General features: G+C 51.0%; 1 protein-coding gene across 1 annotated transcript in view; it reads left to right on the forward strand.

The window, feature by feature from the left end:
* IFT172 (intraflagellar transport 172) overlaps window positions 1-21,724 on the forward strand; it is a 35,810-nt gene that overhangs the window by 10,053 nt on the left and 4,033 nt on the right. The window contains 34 exon segments of the mRNA XM_032681959.1: window positions 238-341; window positions 995-1,080; window positions 1,584-1,696; window positions 4,003-4,170; window positions 4,513-4,649; window positions 5,469-5,576; window positions 6,060-6,144; window positions 6,455-6,547; window positions 6,860-6,937; window positions 7,814-8,062; window positions 9,608-9,686; window positions 10,028-10,148; window positions 10,532-10,676; window positions 10,751-10,840; window positions 11,252-11,349; window positions 11,578-11,713; window positions 11,792-11,908; window positions 12,478-12,620; window positions 13,295-13,388; window positions 13,634-13,698; window positions 13,826-14,006; window positions 14,513-14,622; window positions 15,069-15,198; window positions 15,792-15,890; window positions 16,221-16,330; window positions 16,812-16,859; window positions 16,861-16,873; window positions 17,488-17,574; window positions 19,403-19,418; window positions 19,421-19,462; window positions 19,465-19,497; window positions 19,500-19,516; window positions 19,982-20,092; window positions 20,875-20,994. Coding sequence (XP_032537850.1) covers window positions 238-341; window positions 995-1,080; window positions 1,584-1,696; window positions 4,003-4,170; window positions 4,513-4,649; window positions 5,469-5,576; window positions 6,060-6,144; window positions 6,455-6,547; window positions 6,860-6,937; window positions 7,814-8,062; window positions 9,608-9,686; window positions 10,028-10,148; window positions 10,532-10,676; window positions 10,751-10,840; window positions 11,252-11,349; window positions 11,578-11,713; window positions 11,792-11,908; window positions 12,478-12,620; window positions 13,295-13,388; window positions 13,634-13,698; window positions 13,826-14,006; window positions 14,513-14,622; window positions 15,069-15,198; window positions 15,792-15,890; window positions 16,221-16,330; window positions 16,812-16,859; window positions 16,861-16,873; window positions 17,488-17,574; window positions 19,403-19,418; window positions 19,421-19,462; window positions 19,465-19,497; window positions 19,500-19,516; window positions 19,982-20,092; window positions 20,875-20,994 — 3,426 coding nt within the window.

Here is a 21,724-nt window from a genome sequence, read left to right on the forward strand (position 1 = left end):
AATACAGCTGTTAGGGGGCAGCTTGACTCCTGCAGGACTGATAGATCCAGAACTAAAATCCCCAACCTTGAGGAAAAGCTGGCAGTCACAACAGGAAGCCAAGGACAGCTCCTTATTCATACCAGAGGGTTTGAATTTAGATTTGTGTTCAGCAGAGTTCTTTTCTACACCTCTCACTGTCAGGTGTGAGTCTCTACATGGCTTTTCTGTGAGAGTGTATTCCCCTCTCACTGTCAGGTCTGCATGATCTTTAACGCTGGAGAGCTGACGCTGGTGGAATATGGGAGCAATGACATGCTGGGGTCTGTCCGCACAGAGTTTGTGAACCCTCATCTTGTCAGGTAAGGGTTACACCTGCCCACGTAGCCAGCACAGGAGCTGACTGAGGGTGAGTTCAGACTTACAACCTTGGAAGTGTCCCACTGTAGCATGCAGCCCCCAGACGCTGGGAGCTGAGTAACCCACTTCTGACGGTGACCAGTGGTGGGTTTAGTGGTCTGGCTATTGGTTGTCAAGTTTTAGAAGCATAAGAGCCTCTTTTCCTCTGATCCATGCTTAGTGCATGGCTGTTGCTGAAGAGGGATCTCCTGTGCACATTCTCAGGCAGCTCTGCATCCCAGCTGGTCCTGATACAGCATCATCAGAGACTCAGTTGCCAGCAGGACCTTCTCTGTCCCTCTGAAATTCCATACCCTGTTTTCTGCTTTGAGAGGAGGGTGGGTTGTGGGCTGCTCAGAGGTGGAAGTGATGTAACTAATCTGCTGTTGGGGACCCCTGTTCCAGAGGGGCAGCTTCTAGGGGAAAGCCACGGGTCTGAAAAATTTGTTCTCGCCTGAGGCAGCTATAGGTACTGGGCAAGAGTCACAGGTCAGAAAACTGCTGTAGGCTCCATGTGCTTGGGGGAACTGCAGGGAAGTGTGGGAGGGACTGTGTGATTCAGATGTGAATTTTGAGAGGAGTGAAGGTAATAGTCATCATTCCCTTCAAATCACAGTGTCCGTATCAATGAGAGACGGCAGAGAGGCGTGGAGGAGAACAAGAGACTGGCTTACCTGATAGACATCAAGACTATAGCAACAGGTGACTGTAACCCTCCCTCCCCTCCCCTTTATTTTACCAGCCTTCCTGATCCCTTCGCATTTCCTGTGCCAGGCAGCAGATCCCTGAAGGTCCTCTGCATATTCCCTCTCCCAAGCAGCAGATTCCTGAAGTTGCCCTTCACATTCCTTCTACCTGGCAGCAGCCCACTGGACACCAGGCTGTTCTGCTTTCAGCTGTAAGGACACAGCCATGGGTGTCTGTGGCTGTGGCCTGGACCCCGATTCTGTTCAGCGTGGTGAGCTTGCTGTGCTGCTTGCACTGCCCGTGAGCTGTGTGAGCTCACAGACAGCAGGAGAGAGTTGCTGTTGAGAGGGCATCAAGATAAAATGTCACTGCTGTCTGGTTTTCATGTCACAGAGTGTTTGCCAGGGGTTTTGCCCTAATTAGGTCCCAGGCACCTGATTCCCACTGGACAGCATTGAATTTTCAGCACTTTGCGGTACGTCAAGTACTTACACTGTTTCCTTTTCTTCCTTCCCAAGTGGACCTTGTTGGTGGCTACAGCACTGGCATGATCAGCCACGACAGCAAGATCGATTGGCTGGAGCTCAATGAAACAGGCCACAAACTGCTCTTCAGGGACAAGAAGATGAGGGTGAGGCAGGCACCTCGGGCCATGTGGCAGGATAGCGTGTCTGGGGAGAGGTAGAGACAGACATGCCTGAGTGGAGGGAGGGAGGTGAGAAACACACCTGAAGTACTCATGATTTTTTGACTGCTCCTTTGAGAAGGATTGGCTGTGTCCAGATTGCATGAGCTGGCAGTGTTGCATGTTTGGTCTTGAGTCATAGCTAATGCTGAACTTAGTTGCTAGACATCTTGCTTCATCTCATCACAGCCAAAAATGAAAATCATAGATTCTTCTGCTGTACATATGTCTGTGATATTCAAAAAGTCATGTCACTCAGGGGGAGCCCTGGGTGACTAGAAGAAGGGAAACATAGTGCCCATCTTTAAAAGGAGTGGCAAGGAGGACTCTGGGAGCTACTGACATGACAGCCTCACCCCTGTGCCTGGGAAGATCATGGAACAGACCCTCCTAGAAGCTGTGCTAATGCACATGGAGAATAGGGAGGGGATTTGGGTCAGCCAGCACAGCTTCACCAGGGGCATGTCCTGCCTGACCAACCCAGTGGCTTTCTTTAATGGACTGACTCCATCAGTGAACAAGGGAGAGGTTACAGATGTCACTCATCTGGACTTCTGTAAAGACTTTCACACGGTCCCCCACAACATCCTTCTCTCCAAACTGGAGACAGATGGATTTGATGGGTGGACCGTTAGGTGGGCAAGGAATTGGGTGAACAGTCACATGCAGAGGGTCGTGGTCAATGACTCAGAGTCCCAAGTAGCATCACTGACCAGTGGTGCCCTCAGGGGTCCCTGCTGGGGCCAGTGTTATTTAATATCTTCATTAATGATGTAGATGAAGGGATTGAGTGCACCCTCAGCAGGTTTGCAGGTGACACCAAGCTGAGGGTGCAGGTGACTCTCCTGAAGGACGGGGCCATCCAGAGGGACTTGGACAAGCTCCAGAACTGGGCCCATGGGAAGCTCATGAGATGTAACAAGGCCAAGTGTTGGTGCTGCACCTGGGTTTATCCCACAGGGATCATGGGCAGCAGAGGAGGGGGGGATGCTGCCCCTCTACCCCCTCAGCTGAGATCCCCCTGCAGAGCTGCCTCCAGCCCTGGGGAGCAACAGCACAAGGATGTGGAGCTGCTGCAGAGAGTCCAGAGGAGGCCACAGAGATACTCAGAGAGCTAGAACACCTCTTCTGGGAGGAAAGGCTGAGAGAATTGGGATTGTTCATCCTGGAGAAGAGAAGGCTCTAGAGAGACCTTGGAGCCCATTCCAGTACCTAAAGGGACTCCAGGAGAGCTGGAGAGGGACTCTGTACAAGGGCCTGGACGGACAGGATAAGGGGGAATGGCTTCCCCCTGACAGAGAGCAGGGTTAGATGGGATATTTGGAAGAAATTTTTCTCTGTGAGGGTGATGAGGCCCTGGCACAGGCTGCCCAAAGAAGCTGTGGCTGCTTCAGCCCTGAGTGTCCGAGATCAGGTTGGATGGGGCTTGGAGCAGCCTGGGATAGTGGAAGGTGTCCCTGCCCATGGCAAGGGGTTAGAACAAGATGATTTTTAAGGTTCCTTCCAACCCAAACCATTCTGGGATACTATGATTTCTCCAACCATTTTGGTACAAACTGAAACAGGGACTTTATTGGTCTCTTTTGACAGGTGTGTCATAAGACTAGCACAGTTCTCTCTTCTTTTTCTCATCTTTGCTAGATGAGGACAGTAATGACAAGGAACAGAGACATCCTATAGGACTTCTAAGTCACAAAACATCATAGATCTTTGTTATGTCATGTGTCGGGTTACACCTTCCAAACTGTCAGGTTTGTTTCTGGGCAGTATATTCTACAAACAACCAACCTCTCACCTTATTGGCAGCAGTCCTTGCAATAGGACCATGCCTGGGATGGACAGTTCAGCCCAGAACCTCAGAGGAAGACTCTTCTTGGTCCCTCAGTTTGTTTCCATGAAAGACTTAAGAGCCCATCCTCCTGTTCCAGCTCTGCAGCTGAGAAGGAACTGAAATAGCACAAGGTGTATTCTGGTTTATATTCATCTGTCCATGTTCTTACATGGACATGTAAAGGAGGCAGGATCTGAGCATTCTGCTTAAAATGCTGCAAGGCTTTAAAAAGGTCTTACTTCCTGGATAGAAATGTGTGTAAATAAGTATGGGATTTTAGGCTGCATGTCTTGGAGAAAGTCTGTTTCCTGATGGGTAATGTCTGTTTACAAGATGCCTGCTCGGATGTTCCTGCGATGTTTGTGTGAGCTGGCAGCCCAGCCATGAGCCCAGCTGATCTGTTCTCCTCTGCCCCCTCCAGCTGCAGCTCTATGACATTGAAAGCAGCACCAAGACGACCATTCTGAACTATTGCTCCTACGTGCAGTGGGTTCCGGGCAGTGATGTGGTGGTGGCTCAGAACAGAAACAGCCTCTGCATTTGGTACAACATCGATGCTCCAGAGCGAGTCACCATGTTTCCTCTGAAGGTAAAACTCTGGAGCCTTTGATTGCCTCCTGCAGTTTCTGTTTCTTCTTGCTCACGTGTGTGGGATTAGTCAGGGTGGTACGGCAGGAGGGAGATAGAAGGGAACAGATAGTTTCTCCTGGACAGAATATGAGCTCATCTGTCAGCTTTGTGGCAGACATTTCTGGCAGAAGATGGAGGCAGTTAATATAGCAAGGAGCTGCTTCGTGGCTCAGTCTGCTCAGTGTGAGCTCATTCAGCAGAACTGTGACTGGCAGCACTGTCGTGGTGCTGCCCTCCCATCCCTGCTACCCCGTGTACTTCAGGAGAGCACAGGAATATTGACAGCTGGTACTCTTTCCAGGGGGATATCGTAGACTTGGAACGGAATGATGGAAAGACTGAAGTGATAGTATCTGAAGGGGTGAACACTGTGTCCTACACCCTGGATGAAGGCCTCATAGAGTTTGGAACTGCTGTTGATGATGGGGATTATCACAGGTAAGGGCTACGTAAACCGATGGGAATGGCAGGTAGCTCACGTCACATTCCACGTTCCACCTGGGAATCAGTGATCCAGAAGTGGCAGCAGCACAGCTTTCCATGCAGAGCTGAACTCTAGTCTATGAGCATGATGGTGCTGCCACGTCTGGCTATAAAGAACATCAGAGTCCTTCAGGAGTACATATTGAGCATTTACCTTCTCACAGCTTTGTGGTTTCAAACTCAGGGAGAGACTGGTCCCATAGACACTGACAGGGATTTGCTGAAGGCAGTTGTTAAGTTAATTGCAGTGATTAAGTGTGTCTCCAGAACAGCCAGATGTGAAGTGGTGCTTGGGTACTTCTGCTGCTGCCCTTCTGGGGATGGTGGCAGTGTCATGGAAACAGCCAGGAGCTGTGCAGAGTAAAAACTGACTGTCTGAAGCAGTGATGGCAGCCACCTGGGCCTTGCTGACACTGTTATAGGGCTTTTAAAAGCGACCAGGGGAGAAAACTTCATGTGTTCCTAGCACTATTACTGCTTGAGAGACTTCTTCACCAGAGACTTGTATCAGACACAACATTTTGGACTTGTCCCACACTGCTACAGCCTTCTGCTGGTCATCTGCCTTAAGCACCTTAGCCCAGGTAGGGATCACCTAGGTCTCTAAATTTTCCCCTGCTCTGTCAGGCCCTGTGTTACACTGTCCTCTTCAGAACTGAGCACACCCAACTTGCTTTGTCTTCAGTGCAGCTGTGGTTAGGAAGCTCCTGTCTCAGCCTGGGATTTTCATCAGAGAGCTCTTCTGTAACTGAAATTCTGCAACTCTGTCTCAAGGGCTGCTGCATTTTTGGAGACACTGGAAATGTCCACAGAGACTGAAGCCATGTGGAAGACTCTCGGCAGACTGGCTTTGGAAGCGAGACAGCTGCATATTGCAGAGAGGTACATCACATCTTCCTGGCTTAAACACTCTGCTGAATCCCTCATAGAAACCAGGGTCCAACTAAAGACTGGAAGATTCACTGCACTGGAGACTTAAGTGTTCTCTATGCCAGGCGATGACTTGCCCTTTCATCCCAGCCAGTAATGCCAGAACAGAGAGCGGGAAGAGATCCCTCTGTGTCAGAAATTTTTGTTGATCTATATAAAGCAGTGTATAGCAAGGCCTAAGGAAGCTGACAGAGATGGACAAACTCGAGGCATCTCTGAAGCCTGCGGAGGTGAAACATGAGCCTCGATCATGCCCATGGATTCTGCCATGAAGCAGGGCTAGAGGGCACATCTGAACACGAGTCTTGGCAAAATCCTTCTCTTGAAGCAGGGGTACCCCACCTCTCCCTGAGTCTGCTGCCCAAGTTCTGATTTTCTTGGACCAAAAGTAGGCAACAAAACTCAGTTACTGACTAACTTCTTTGCCCTTTCCAGGTGCTTTGCAGCTCTGGGAAACATGGCAAAGGCTCGATTTCTGCATGAAACCAATGCCATTGCTGACCAGGCAGCTCAAGAGCATGTAAGTCAAACTTTTCCTGCTCTATGGGGCCACAGTTTTCCTGAAAACACTCGCATGCACATTATCTTCTGTGTCCATGCTCCCCAGTGTCACGCTGCAGACCAGTACCTGCTGACATCCTTCATCCATGCCTGCCAGGTCCCTCTCAGGGCTGGTCATTTCGTACTGCTCCTGGCTTGTCACTGCTGGGATTCTCAGCTGTCTTTCATTTCTGTAATGACCCAGCCCCCCCCTGCAGTGCAGTCCCCTCCATGTTCCATTCCAGAGCCTGTTCTTTCCCTCAGCAAACTGAGCTCGCTGCTGTTTGCAGGGTGGGGATGGCACAGACCATTACCTGGTGCGGGCCCGCTTGGCCATGCTGGACAAGAACTACAAGCTGGCCGAGATGATCTTCCTGGAACAAGTGAGTAAAGGAACAAGGAGTAGAAAAGATTTAATTTATTTCTGAGCAGAGGGGTTTGTGTCCTGCTCTGTAAGAGGAACGGAAAACATTGCCTGTTTTTGCAGTTTTTGCCATGAAGTAGAAGGAGGTGTTCCTTTTTCTAATGTGTAGGATTACACTGAGGTGCATGAGGAGGGTGAGGGAGGATGCATATCCATGTAAAGGAGATGGTACAATTTTTCAAGTGTTTTCTGCACATCTAACCCTTCCCACGTGGAGAGCTCCGAGGCAGTGTGTCTGCTCCTAACCTGGATTCTTTGCTTTCTGACACAGAATGCCACGGAGGAGGCCATGGACATGTACCAAGAGCTGCACATGTGGGATGAATGCATTGTGGTGGCCAAGGCCAAGGTACAGAATGTTGCTGCACTGGGCTGTGGGCTGAGCTTGCTTGGTAAATCTTCTGTTTGAGAGTCCATTCGGGTCTCGGTTCTCTTCACCTGAACTACCTGACTTCTGCTTAGAAGGGCTCCAACTAGAAGGAAAGGTTGCACTGGTGCAAGTACAGACCTGGGTGAATAGTGAGGGAGAGATGTCGCTGTTAAAGTTGGGACAGGCAGAGCGACATAGAATCTTCTTTCAAAGCAGGGACAGGATTGCAAGAAGGCTGCAATCACCTTGTTGTGACAGGTTGCAAACATTTATACTTTTCACACATCACACATGTTAACTTTCTATTGGTGCCTTCATAGATCAGGCCATACACATTTCACTCTACTATTGGTACACATAGATCAGGCCATCAGGCCATCCATATGTCAACCTGCTATTGGTACTTTCACGTGTACACACACCAGGATTGGTTGCAAACTAGTAAACACAGTTTTTGTCGAGTCATCCTGACTTGCAGAAAGTACAGGAAGTCCATTTCTGTCCTCCATCTCCTTCCTTTCTGAAAGTTGCCCACATTCCTCTGCATGTTGTGTTCTCCTCCTTTCAGGGGCATACTGTAATCTGGTTTATGTCCACTGCTTCATCGATAAATGCCAGGCTGCTGACAGGCTTGCTGTCAACCCTGACAGAGAGAAGCTACTGAAATTGGTTTAGGAGTATCTGTGGCTTCAAAAAAGAACAGATAGTGCTGTGGTACACAGGCACTATGGCATTGTGGTTTCTGCTAACTGGGCAGCAAGAGGCCAGGTGCTATGACCAGGTGTGCAGAGCCTGAGGACGAGCTGGACAGCATGTCCCCTTGCCCAGGTCACCCAGTGCTGCATTTCTCCACAGGGACACCCGATGCTGGAGAAGTTGCGTCGGGGTTACTACCAGTGGCTGCTGGATACCCAGCAGGAAGAGAAGGCTGGAGAGGTCCAGGAGGGACAGGGTGACTACCTGGCAGCCATCAGCTTATATCTGCGGGCAGGGCTGCCAGCCAAAGCAGCACGGCTGGCCATGAGTAGGGATGAGCTGCTCACCAATGAGGATGTCATTGACAGGATCTCCACGGCATTGATCAGAGGGGAACTGTATGAACAGGTGAGTGGCCCTTCCCACTGGGCTTCCTTCTTAGGGGCATCAGGGCCCGTACCCCATCCTCTGCACCTGTGAGACACAGGGGGACTGGAAGGCAGCAGAGCTAATTCTCTATTGATAAATTTGCAGTTAACATTTATGAGGAAATCCTCACTGCATCCATTGTACATGGATGAGGTCTAGAATTACTGTTATTAATCAGGAAAAAGATTGCATCTCATGAGCAACATGTCTCCAGAATATCCTCTGAGCATTAGTAATTGTCAAGGAGGCCCTTGGGAAGATGGGAACCAACAGGAACAGAGTTGTGAAATCAAACAGAAAACTTGATATCACTGTGGAAATGTCAGTGCTTCCTCATAGCAGAATAAAAAATGATGGTGTAAGGATAATCTAAATGGAAAACCTAATGGAGGTAAACAAAGGAGGTTGAAGACTATCTATAGAGCCATAAATATCATAAAGAAGGGACATGATTATTCTCACTGTCTAATTACACCAAAAATTGGTAACTGTTTATTATTAGGTAACAGTTTTAAAACCAAAAGGTGTTTTTCCCACAGCACATAATCATGTTAATGTAAGAAAACAGTGCTGAGTCTGCCCAGTGTACAGCTTGGTATCCTGGCTGACAGGGGGCTCTGGCAGGTGCTTAAGAAAGGAAAATAAAGAACAGGGCAGACAAAATACAGGGTGGCACTTCCCCTAGTGTGCTTTCATGGGGTCCAGCCGTTTGCAGGCTACAGTGTACCTGAACATTTTTATTTTTATGTTCAAGAACTCCTGATAGATTTTACTTCCATGAGCTTGTCAAATTATTGCTTGAACCATCTGTACTTTTGAGTTACAGTTTTGGCTATGAGTTGAGATATATGTGATGTGAAAATAAAAACAGTGCTTTTTACTGGTCTGTTTTATGTGTCCTGTGCAAATTACATTTCTCCAGTCTCAATTTACCTCCAGCATTTTCTGACCATTTCATTTGGACCCAAGAGAACTTAGTGCTTTTCCAAACCTGTCACCTTTTCTTAAGCCTTCAGTTGAAAGAATAACTGTGGAGCTTGTGGCTGCTGGATGCCTGCTTACTGAAAGTATAAATGGTCCAAAAGTGATTAGACGAATCATGGAGGTAGAGTCTGTCAAAAGCCATTAAATATGGTGTTGTGAGGGCATCACAACACAAACTCAGGCTTCTACTGTGCAGGCTGTCAGAGATGGACAGATATAACAGAGGAAAGGGTGCTGTGTACTCACTGTGTTATTACAGTCTTTCTCTAGAGGTGTGCTCTTGCCACCATTCAAATACTAAAGCCTCTGGACTGCCAGGACGTCTGTGCTGGGGTCTATTGGGAGAGAGGACAATGGTCTCAGCACCCATGCTCTTTTCAAGAAGTTCCTTAGTCCCCGTGCTCTTATTTAGTGGGCAAGGCAGAGCTGGCGGGGGAGTCAGCATGGCAGGAGTGACAAGCTCTGCGTGTGAGACTGGTGGGGTCTGAAGGTGTGGAGAGGTGGTGGCTCTGGAAACTGACGGCTTGTGTTTGTCATTAGGCTGGAGACCTGTTTGAGAAGGTCAGGAACCCGCGGAAGGCTCTGGAATGCTATGGCAAGGGCAGTGCCTTCCTGAAAGGTACTGTGCTCAAAATTCCTCCCCTCCATCTCCAGCAGGAGCCTGGGTACTCTGGCCTGGTGGCAACATGAACAATTGCTCTGGAGCCCAGAGATGCCTGAATGCTGTACTTGCACACGCAGTCCCAGAACAGTGTCCTGTTCCCAAGCCTTTGACCATGCTGATTGCACCAGCATGGATTTGGTCCGGCTCTCCACAGGGTCCAGGTTGCTGGGTAACCCGTTGGAGCTGGAGTGGCTTAGACAGTCACCATTCCCCTCCCTCTGTGCCCCATCCGTGTTTGCCCCACAGTTCTGCTTCCTTGCTGGCCTGAGGGTGACAGCTCTCCTGTCCCCTTACAGCTGTGGAGCTGGCTCGCCTGGCATTCCCCACAGAAGTTGTGAAGCTGGAGGAGGCCTGGGGAGACCATCTGGTGCAGCAGAAACAGCTGGATGCTGCTATTAACCACTACATCGAAGCCAGGTGGGGGCAGGGGAAGGCTGTATAAGCAGCAGGATACTGGCAGGGCATGAAGTTGATGTCATTTGCCTCTATCAGCGGGGGGTTTGCCTGACTGAGCCCCCACCACGCTGCTTTGCAGTGCCCCCAGTGCTTGCGTGCAGTCTCTGCTGGCACCAGCCATGGATACCTTCCCACATCTCTTCCAAGGTCTTTCAGCCTTGATTGCTCATCCCTGCTGTCCTAGTTTGTTCATCCCCTTTAGCACTGCCACTTACTCAGATCCTTTGTGCTGCTCTGACCCAGGAAGCTGAATCAAGCAGCAGAGCATTCTGGTCTCCCTGGCAGAGCACAGCTGGAGGAGGTGGCTGCTGCCTGGCTCTAAAGAGTGATGGCTTTGATACTAGGTGCTCAGTTAAGGCCATCGAGGCAGCCTTGGGAGCCCGGCAGTGGAAGAAGGCCATCTACATTTTGGACTTGCAGGACAAACAGACAGCAGCCAAATATTACCTCAAGATTGCCCAGCACTATGCAGCTTTACAGGAGTATCAGGTGAGGCCGCAGAATACAGTCACCAGTGCTCTGTGTATCCCTTGGGAATGCTGAGTGTGGTCTTTTCCTGGCAGGTCGCAGAGGAGCTGTACATCAAAGGAGGCCAGACCAAGGATGCCATTGACATGTACACACAGGCTGGGCTTTGGGAACAGGCTCACAAGGTAGAGTCAGAAGCCAAAGCTTCTGGGGACCCCACCCCACTTGGTAAAGTGTGTCTTCTGTCAGGAGGTGCTGGTGCACAAGGCACCACCACCTGATCAGCCACCACTCTTCCCAAAGGATGCGTGCAGGGCCATCCAGTAGCCAGCAAGAAATCTGTTCCTAGTATTCACATCCTGACCTTCTCTGTCTCACAGCCCCATGTGGGTGCACCTGTGACACAAATGACCTTCTCCAAAAGCTGGTCCTGTGTGCTTTGATCAGAGTGACAAGTGACTGCCCATTCTCTGCAGAGCATATAGCATGGATACCTGTTTGTCAGATGGGAAGGAAATTGGTTTTCCCCTTCTCCTTCACTGCCATATGTCAGGAAATTGCTGTGCAGTGTGTTCCCTGTGTGTTCCTTTTGGCAGCTGGCAATCAAGTGTATGAGCCAGGAGGATGTGACTGTGCTGTACATAACTCAGGCCCAGGAGATGGAGAAGCAGGGCAAGTACAAAGAAGCAGAGAGGTGAGTGTCTTCCTTGGTACCCGTCTAAGACTGAGCCCTGAAGAAAATGGCTGTAGTGAAGAGGATCCCTTTCCTGGGGTAGGAGTAGAATTTGGGACTGGGGTTTGGAAAGACTGGAGGAACCCTCTCCACACACAGAGACCTAAAGCTGATATTTCAGGATGCAGAGAGATTTCAGGGACTGGTCATGTCCTTGACTGAGCCATTTGGATGTGCTTGTGTTCCCAGGCTGTACATCACTGTGAATGAACCTGATTTGGCCATCACCATGTACAAGAAGTGTAAGATGTACGATGAGATGGTTTGCCTAGTAGCCAAGTACCACAAGGACTTACTTGGAGATACTCACCTGCACCTGGGCAAGGTGAGTGTGTCCATGGCAGGAGATCAGCTAGGCCAAGCCTAGGCAAGAATATCACGATCTCATTGCCTCTGACTGCAGGAGCTGGAAGCAGAGGGGCGCTTGCAGGAGGCTGAGTACCACTACCTGGAAGCCAAGGACTGGAAGGCCACAGTGAACATGTACAGAGTGAATGACATGTGGGAAGAGGCGTACAGGGTAATGATCATTCAGAGCTCCCCACCTCTGCTGGGGTCAGACTCTGGCTGCAGGATCCTGGTGGGAACTGCTTTGTGTCTCTTCACTGCAAGATCAGAACACTACCCAGCCTCAGCACTGCCCCAGCCCTGGAGGCCTGTGGGCCTCCTGCTCTGCAGCATTGAAGCCCAAAAGTAGGGCTTGACCCCTGGGCTCTCTGCAGCAGTGCCTTCCTCCAGGCCCTGCTCTGCCCCTGACCACTGCATCCCCTTGTACCTCAGAGGCGTTGTTCTGGCTGCAGCCACCCCCAGCACTGCTCCCCTCGGTGTGGACATGGAGTGCCAGGGTCACTTCTGCTGCCCAAACAGTAGTGTGGGCTGTGCTGAGAAGGCAGCAGCTGTTCTGCTCTGCCCTATATGCCTTTGTCTCACTCTCCTACTTACCAATCCAGTGATGGCCACAGAAGGGTTCCTCAGGAGGGAACAGATGGTTTTGGTGCTCTCTCATGCCAACAGGCATCACATGAGAGAGGCTCAGTCTGCTGAAGGTGAGATCGATGCACTGGACTCTTCCACCCTTTTTTTGGACAGGTGGCCAAGGCACATGGGGGAGCAAACTCCCATAAGCACGTGGCCTATTTGTGGGCGAAGAGCCTGGGTGGAGAGGCAGCTGTGAAACTCCTCAGCAAATTCGGGCTTCTGGAAATGGCCATTGACCATGCAACGGACAGTGGGTATGCAGCTGCCTCCACCAGCACTTCCCTGCCCTCTGCCTGACCTGAGGAAAAATGGGTGGCTCAAGATAACTCTGTTCACGTGGTAGCAGCAGGGCCAGGGTATGGCATGTCTTCCCACCCCACCATACTTCGCACAGGCATTCCACTCCCTTGACACAACACACTTCCCATCCTCATGTCAGTATCTCAAATGCCAAGTCTGAGCTGTGCAGGCAAAAGTAGTTTGCTCCTTAACCTCAGCAGGAGGGGCCTTGTGAGAGCCTCTGAGAATGAGAGGAGGTATTCCTCATGTCACCATAAGTAACTGCCTGCCACAAGAATTTTGGCCCTGCTCTGCACTGGACCAGGTGTCTGCCTGCACGGCCATTCCCTGCTTGTCTGTCCCAAGCCCATACATCTCTCAGCTCCTGCAAGTCTTGTCACCTCCCTTTGGGATGGAACCAAGGGCCTCGGGCACTAAGAGCAGGTGTGAAGGAGTCAAATTTCCTCAGTGGGGACTCTAAAAGCTCCTGTTCTCTGGGCAGGAGCAAGTGGAACCCACAGTGCCCATAAATTTTGGACCCTCTCTCCTCTCCCGGTGTCTTGTGCTCTTCTTGATGTCTTGCTTTTGATGAAGGGATGCCCTCAGAGCACAGAGTCCTGCCCTCACCCCGTTCTCACTTTCATTGCAGAGTCTTTGAATTTGCTTTTGAACTGGCCCGCCTCTCCATGAAGCAGAAGATGCCAGACATCCACTTAAAGTATGCCATGTTCCTAGAAGATGAGGTAATTTCCCCCCTGGAATAGGTGGGAGTTCTCTAGTTGCTCAGATAGCTGAGCAGTTGTCCCGGGACTGCTGCAGCTGGCACAGTTCTAGCTGCAGTCACTGCACATCCAAAGGGCTCCACAACCCCAGGCTCCACACACATCTTTGCTTCATAAACCCTCCCTGCCTCATGGTAAGTAGAGGAGGTCATGTAATTGTATCGGGACAGGAAGGGCATGCAAGCAAATTCCTTCCTTTCTCCTAGGGCAAATTTGAGGAGGCTGAAGGAGAATTTATTAAAGCTGGGAAGCCCAAGGAGGCCGTGCTGATGTATGTGTCCTTCCACATCCTGGCCTGCTGCATCTGCTCTCCCCACGTGATGCCAGCCTGGATGCCTCTCCAGCATCGGGCTGCTCCGTGTCATCCCCCTTGTTCCATCTCGTGTCGGTTCCCCCAGGTTTGTGCACAACCAGGACTGGGACGCAGCGCAGCGAGTGGCTGAGGCCCATGACCCAGACAGCGTGGCTGATGTGCTTGTTGGACAGGCACAGTTTGCCTTTGAGCAGAGGGAGTTCCAGAAGGCAGAGGCCTTCCTCCTGCGAGCACAAAGACCTGAGCTGGCCATAAAGTACTACAAGGTGAGTGTAGTCTGTAGCAACATCATTGCCTTCCTCGCTGGACAAGAACGTAGTTTGGATGGAGGAGGGAAATCCACTTCCCAGCTCTCCCTGTCAGCTTAATAGCCAAAGAAAAACCATTTACTCGGGTTCCTAGAGGAACTAATTCTGACCTGAAGACTGAACCAGTGGATTTCACAGCATAGCTTTGCTCTCTCACAGTTCCTAGAAGAGGTGTCCTGCCAGAATATGGGTGGTCCTCAGGGGTAGCACAAGTGGGTGCATTTGGTGTCTAAGTGCCCATTCCACGGAGATAGCTGGAATGGATGAACACGTTCCCCTGAGGTACTTTGGATGAGTGGATAGACATAGATGCCATTTTGGGGGAAGAAAGAATTGGATGGTGCTGCTGTGGTTGTTTCTTCCAATAGGTTCTCTGGTGACATGAGGGGCTAGATACGTTATGTAATGGAGTGTGGGGGATCCTGGTGAACTGGTGAAAACTTCTCCCCATTGTGCTTGTGCAGGAGGCCGGCATGTGGAGCGAGGCCCTGCGGATCTGCAAGGAATACATGCCTAGTCGGCTGGGAGAGCTACAGGAGGAGTGTGGCAGGGAAGCTGGCAAGAAGGGCTCTGGGTAAGGAATGCTGTGGTCAGGCTGCAGGAAACAGCCAGGTAGCTCTTCCTCGTGGCCATAGTGCTGATGCCTTACAGGCTGATGGGATCCCTGATGGGAGCCCTGATCCGGTTGTTTCCCTCTTGAGAGCTCTAGACTTTTTACTGCAGAGGTTTCCTCTCATCCTTCCTCCCTGCTCTGGAAGTTTATTGCTGCCATTTAAGGTCTCCCAGATGGCCTCTTGCCACATATATATCTCCACGGTGTCCTGTCCTGCCAGCGCGTCTCCCAGGGGTCCTCAGTCAGTTCTCTCCTCGGCACTGTGTGCACTCTGCCACGTGCTCCATTCTCGTCTGAGGTCCCTGGCTTACCTGTGCCGTGCACCTCCCTGCCCACACCCTACACACTGTCTAGAGGATCTCTGGCAGCATCCCAGCCCTGCTCACAGCCTGCATTCCTCCCTGCAGCGGAACCGAGGGGCTGCTGGAGCAGGCCCGGGAGTGGGAGCAGGCTGGGGAATACGCCAGGGCAGTGGACTGCTACCTGAAGGTGCGGGATCCCAGCAACAGTGTCCTGGTGGAGAAGTGCTTGCTGAAGGTACTGTCAGGGGCTGTGATTCCCCTCACTTGCTCTGCTGCCTGGGAGCTCTCCCACAACCTGAGAGCACCTCAGAGATCCCAATCACTGCAGGGCACAGGAGAACCCGCAGGCTGCAGTGGCTGCAGAGCTGAAAGCCTTCCTAGCTGTTTTCTTGAGCCATGATGGGCTGTGCTTACCTTGCACGGCACTGACCCCCTTGCTCTGGCACCACTACCTGTGGCAGGCCAGTGCCTGTCTGTGTGCCCACAGCTCCCTGCACTGAAGAGCTGCACTTTATGCCTCAGCCCTTGCTAGAGGAGCACCTTCTTGCTCTGTCCCACCACTCTTTTGTTTTGTTCTTGTTCATACTTCTCGCTCACATCCATGTCCTTGTACCAACTTCAACAATTATGTCCTTGTTTGATCTTCTGTGTGTGAAAGTAGCTGGGCTTTGCTTCTCTGACTTGCTGAAGCTGCCATTTCTTCTCCCCTTCTCCATAGTTCAAGCGCTTCCAACTCTCAGTCTTTTAGCTGGGACTGAGAACTTCCCAGCTTTATCCTACTCTCCCACAGCTTTTATCGTTTGTGCTGCTGACAATTTCTCTTCACAGGCTGCTGAGTTGGCTGTGAAATTCTTGGGTCAGTCACAGAGCGTGGAGGTGACACGGACTGTGGCTCCTCAGCTGGTGGCCATGAAGAAATACAGCATGGTGAGGGCTGGCTCCTGCCCCCAAACTGCTGGAGAAGTAGTGACTGACATAGGAAGGGAGAGCTCTATCCAAGGGAAGGAGGCCAAGTCACATCCTGGGGTGATGGGTGGATGGCTCTATCCAGAGTTAGGCAGTGCAGAGTCATGAAGGAGGGGAAGGAATCAAGTCCTGGAGTAGTGTGAGAGAGGCAGGCCTTGGGAGGAGGCAGGAAGGAGAGGAGCAGGTTATCTTTTGGGAAGAGACTTTCTGTTGTGGCTGTGTGCTGGTCTGCACCAGCTTCAGCCTGGAATGCATGGACTGTCTCCCATGGGACTGTCTCTGGCCCTCCAGGCAGCTGAACTCTACCTAAACTTGGACCTCATCCGAGAAGCTATTGATGCCTTCATTGAAGGGGAGGAATGGAGCAAAGCCAAGCATGTGGCCAAGGAGTTGGACCCCAGGTATGTCCTGAATTTTGCAAATTACGCTCTTCCTGCTCCTTCTCCCACTCCCAGATGATCCCTTGTCCTGTCTTTTCCTGTCCTGCGGTCCCCAGATTTCCTGGATTCTTCCCACAGTGGCCTTCCCAGGCTCAACAGGGCACGTTTTCCACAGCTACCCTTCTCAAGCCATTTACCATTCTGACACTTTTCTGTTGTCACACATCCCATGGAGATTGTTATCCCCTTTTGTTCCATCCCTATCTGTATCTCCCTTTCCCTTGTCATAATCCTGTGTATGCAATTTGTTCCGAAAGCCCTGTGATCCCTTGTTCTCCTCACACATTATGTTGTGAAGAGCTGCCTCGGCCCCTTTCTCCCCCTTGTACCTGTGTGCCAGCAGCCCACCAGCAAGACACAGCACAGCTGGAAGTCCTCTGGTTCCAAGGCTGAATCCAGCCTCTGCACTGATGCAAGGCACAAGGATTCTTTCTACCCACAGGTCAGAGGAGTATGTGGACCAGCGTTATAAAGAGTATTTAAGAACCAAGGAAGGTGGATTCGGTACGTATTTGGGATGTCTTGCAGGCTAGGGAGCGATGTCAGGACCTGTGCAGATCCTTGGGGCCTTTCTCATGGGGCTTTTGCCTGACTATGCCCACGGGTGAGAAATCTGTATGTGCCTGTGAGCCGTGGCTATTGCATACCAGACCACAGGATCACAGAACAGTTTGGCTGGGAAGGGACCTTAAAGCTCATCTCATTCCACGTCTCTGCCATGGGCAGGGACACCTTCCACTAGACCATGTTGCTCCAGGCACACATTGCTGGGTCATGTCCAGTCTTTTGCCCAGCAATACCCCCAAGTCCTTCTCCCCTGGGCTGCTCTCAGCCATTCTCCACCCAGGCTGTATCTGTGTGTAGGGTTGCTCTGACTCAAGTGCAACACCTTCACTTGGCCTTGTTGACCTTGATGAGGTTTGCACAGGCCCACCTCTGCAGCCTGTCCAGGTCTCTCTGGATGGCAGATGGGTCACACAGGCTCTGTAAGTTCATGCCACGGACAGGGAGGGACGGTGTGTGTTTGGGAGAAAAAGACACAGGTGAGCTGATGCCTGCCTGGGTGTGAGTAGGAAGCCTGGCCTGCACAGTGAATTTACAGTTGCTTCCATCCCCAGCTGGTGGGAATCGATGTCATGGCTGCTCTGGATATATATGCGAAGCAGGAGCAGTGGGAGAAGTGCCTGGAAGTCGCAGCTAAGCAGGTGAGTGCCTGTGTGAGCCCTCGGGGACAGCCCAGGGCCCTGGCACCTTGGAGCAGGGGCAGCCGGAGCGGGTGGGCAGCATGGGGAGCTCAGGAAGCAGCACACCACTGTCCCCACTGTGGCCAGCCAGGCTGAGTGGGGAAGCATATTGTGTTTAAATTTTGTGGTTAATGGAGCATTGGAAGAAGCTAAATGAGTTGTTTGGACTGAAAGTAATTGGTACCATGGAAACAGAGGGATTTGTAGAAGAAAGCCTTCTTTCTCCATGTTCTGGAGAGCCCTGGTATTAGTCAGAATGAGACATCTTTGTCAGGAAAGCAAATTTGACATTTTTTTGGTTTTTCTGACCTAAAAGTAACAAAATTACCTGAGCGGGGTAATAAAAATGAAGAAAAGCAAAATTAAACTGTTTTACAGTACTCTTCCATGTCAGTAACAGAAGGAGAAAGCTCTCAATTACCAGGATCTCCTTCGAGGGATGGTTTGTATTCAGTGGTTATTGATTGGTGATTGGTGATTGATTGGTTAATGATTCAGTGGTTGTTGATAATTAAGATAACCAAAGGGAGGGGTTAATTTTTTGGGATGAGGTATTGGTTCAGACTGAATAACAGGGCAGCCCTGGCAACGGCATCTGCCATTAGTGGAGACACCACAGTTTATCATTTGGGCCAGCACTGATGCCTTGGAAAAGCACTGGGAATGTCTGCCAGTGTGGTTTTATAACTTTGGTTCCAGCAACCTGAGTTTGGATTCTACTAGAACAAACTTGATTTTGCTTAGACTTGGGCTTCCCTGTGGTGCAGATGGTCCCTATTGTAATCATTGTTCTCTTGGAGGCTCCTGTACTGATATTCTGTTATCAGAGCCACAGGTGTTGATCTTCATCCACAAAAAATAACTGCAGACTCCATTCCCTGGGAAAGGCTCTGTCAGTTTATTGTTGGCCAGTCACCCCACGTCATGCTGAGCCCAAGGAGATGTTGGTCTGCTCGTGCCTCTTAAGAGCATTAGCACCACCTTGCTCTGTAACCAGTTCAGAATATCATCATTTTGACTCAGCTGATATGCAGTGATTATACAGCAGTAATGTTACATTTATCAAAACAGCTCACATACCAGACTGAATCTTTATCCCAAGCTGTGCTGAGCCTGGGTGTTCAACTTCTAGACATCTACTGGGGCACTGGTCTCTCTTCTGCACAGTAAACTTGCTTCCATTGCTCAGTTTTTAACAGGCACATTTTGTGCCATTTTCTTCCTTATTACTATATTTAAGTGTGTGTGAAGGAGGTCTTTCCTCGCTTGAATTTCTGTGAGGCCAAGAGCAGTCCTCAGAAGTGTCTGTGGGGTCAGCACAAGTATGAGCAGTGTTCCAAGGAGGTCTCTGGAGTCCTGGAGCTGTGACATCCTGTGGAAAATGGACTAGAGCAGCCTTGTAAATTACAAACATCTTCACCAAGAGTTTTAGCTAATTCTTTGCTAGACTAAGGGCTGGCTTACAGTCAGTACCCATGGTGCCACACAGCAGAGTGCTGCATCCTTCAGGTGTTTGGCAGTATTTCTTTGGCAAGTGCTGAACAGCTGGAAAACAGCTGGTATTTGCACGTGTGGAGGATCAGCACAGCATCAGCTAGCCATGATTAGGTGTCAGTAGGGTCCAATCAAAACCCAGGTGTGCTGTGGACAGTCTGGCTCTGATTACCTGTCTCGCCCTTTGGGACTCAGGTGTGTGGGTGGGTGCACACATGGCTGAATCCATCTCCACCGAGGAACAAGTCTTCAGTTCACAAGTCTCATGCTGCTGCTTTCTGTGTGTCTTCTCCAGAACTATAAAGTCCTGCACAGTACGTCGCTCTGTACGCAACACACCTGATCCGGGAGGGCAGCTGGACAAGGCCCTGCGCCTGTACGTCCACCATGGAGCCCTGCCAACCCACAGGTAATGAGGGCAGTACCACATCCCAGTGTGAGCTGCCCCAGTGTGCTGGGATCTGCCACCTGAGTCAGGCTCCCAGACCAGAACTGAGACTGCCAACATGTTCAGCATGTCCAAGCCACTCCAGCCCTGTGGTGGATTCTTCCAGAGGGCTAAAGGCAATCTTCTGGCACATTCTCTACTTGAAGCAGCAGAGGGAGTTGAGCGTTTGTGTTTTGTTTTGAACACCTTGAGCACCAGGTTCAGAACAAAAGGAACCATTTGCCTCTCAGAGAGCGCTGGCTGCAGGAAGCATCCTTCCATCCTTCTTCCCATTCCCTGCCTTGTCCCCAGTACTCCCTGCAGCCACAACCTGCAGCACTGCCACACCAGGAGCCATTCCCTCAGTCTGTGCCTGGCAGCAGGAGAGCTCCAGAGACACTGACTCCTGGTCTGGCTCCTTCCACACTTCTCTCCTTTTTGTTGCAGAATTTCAACATTTACAAACGTCTCTTTGTGGAGATGGTGAATGCCTCTGGCATGAACTGTGCTGAGGCATACTCCAGCTGGGCTGACCTGCGGGATGTGCTCCTCAGTCTGGTGAGTGTGGCCATGGCCACCGCTGCCCGTTCAGCTCCAGCCCCTGGGGACTCCTGACAGGACAGGAAGAAGAATCGGACCGGGTGGCACAGGGCAGTGTTTTTAGAACACAGGCTCAGGGGAAAGAGATGGCAGTGTGGACAGCAGGACAACAGGAATCATGTGAATGAATGTGGCTGAGCAAGAGAAGGCAGAGAAGAAGGTGACTCTGCACTCGAGGCCAAATCCTCGAAGTGGGTCTGGACACTGGCCCTTGCAGAGCTCTCTGTGTCACTGCAACATGAGAGCCTATCGTGACACGTCCACTTCTCATCCTACGCCCACATTCACCAGGCTGCGTGGGGAAAGCACAGAGCTACTGAGCCTGGAAAATACAAGTCTTCCCCATCTTCCGAGGGATGCTTAGAGCCTTCTGCTCCTCATTCCTGTCCCAGAACACCTCAGAGCTCATGATTGCCTCATCACTGTTTCTGTCCCACAAATACCACAGACGAAATAGCTCTAGCACAGACGAAATGAGCAAATCCCCCTTTGTCCATCCAGACTCACCCCTCCCTCCAGTGCTGGCTGTTGTTGCAGTACTGTTGACTATTCCTGGCTCCCACAGCCTCCTTCCTTCAGCATGCTGTGGGACGCAGAGCACCCAAGGCCCAGCCCTTTTCCAGTTCTAGAGGTGCCTGGATATTTCAGATCCCTCTCTCCCTGGGCTTCCCTGGCCTCAAGTGGATAAAGAGTGCCCTTGTGCTCTCATGCCCTCAGTTACTCTCGTTTTCTCTTCTCAGTGTGAGAACTTAGTGAAGTCCAGCGAGGCGAACGCTCCGGCACACGAGGAGTTCGAGAGGATGCTGCTGATCTCCCACTACTGCGCCACCCGCTCCGCCGCACAGGGCCTGAAGCAGCTGGTGAGGCTTTGCAGTTCCTCTGCCAGGTCACCACCCTGAGTGGGGAGCCCTGAGGGGATGTGCAGGTTCAGGGATATCCACAGGTTACTATTCCACTTAATGAACACTTACATGTATCATGGATGCATGGGAATAGGACTGCAGTAATCTGGGAGCCCTCACCAGCAGGTGAAACTGGAGATGGTCTTCCCTGCTTATAGTGGGAACTGCCTCAGCCATTGAGGCTGAGCTGTAAACCAGGGGAAAGCTGATCCATGTGTTTGGCATGACTCGTGAGAGCAAAGGCACCATAGAAAGTTAGGGATCCACAAAAAATCTGGTCTTCCCAGAAGAGGGATTGCTTCCTCTCTGCTGTCCTGGGCTGCGAGAGCTGCTGGGCTTCACACGATCTTGAGAGCAGCTCGTCTGCCCAGGGCTTTGGCAGGTGCTGGCCCTGTGTGCTGAGCCTCTCAGGGGGCTTTGGGAGCTCACGGGCCTGGGAGGGGGGCACAAAAGGCACTGTAAGTATTTTGGAGTCTTTTGTGGACTGGAATTGTTGTGGACCGCAATATGTAGCAGCCTCCCTGCTGAAGTCTTGATCCATGTGGTATTGTGGAATTGTGCTAGAGGTCTGTATTAGTGTGGGACTGGAGCTGTGATGGAGAAGGCTGCGAAAAGGAAAGGTTGCCACAGCTAGGACCCCAGTGAAAGTCACAGGGGAGACTGGGGCTTCTCCATGGCTGTATGTGTG

This window comes from Chiroxiphia lanceolata, chromosome 3 (assembly GCF_009829145.1).
Source record: "Chiroxiphia lanceolata isolate bChiLan1 chromosome 3, bChiLan1.pri, whole genome shotgun sequence".
NCBI classification, from domain to species: Eukaryota; Metazoa; Chordata; class Aves; order Passeriformes; family Pipridae; genus Chiroxiphia; species Chiroxiphia lanceolata.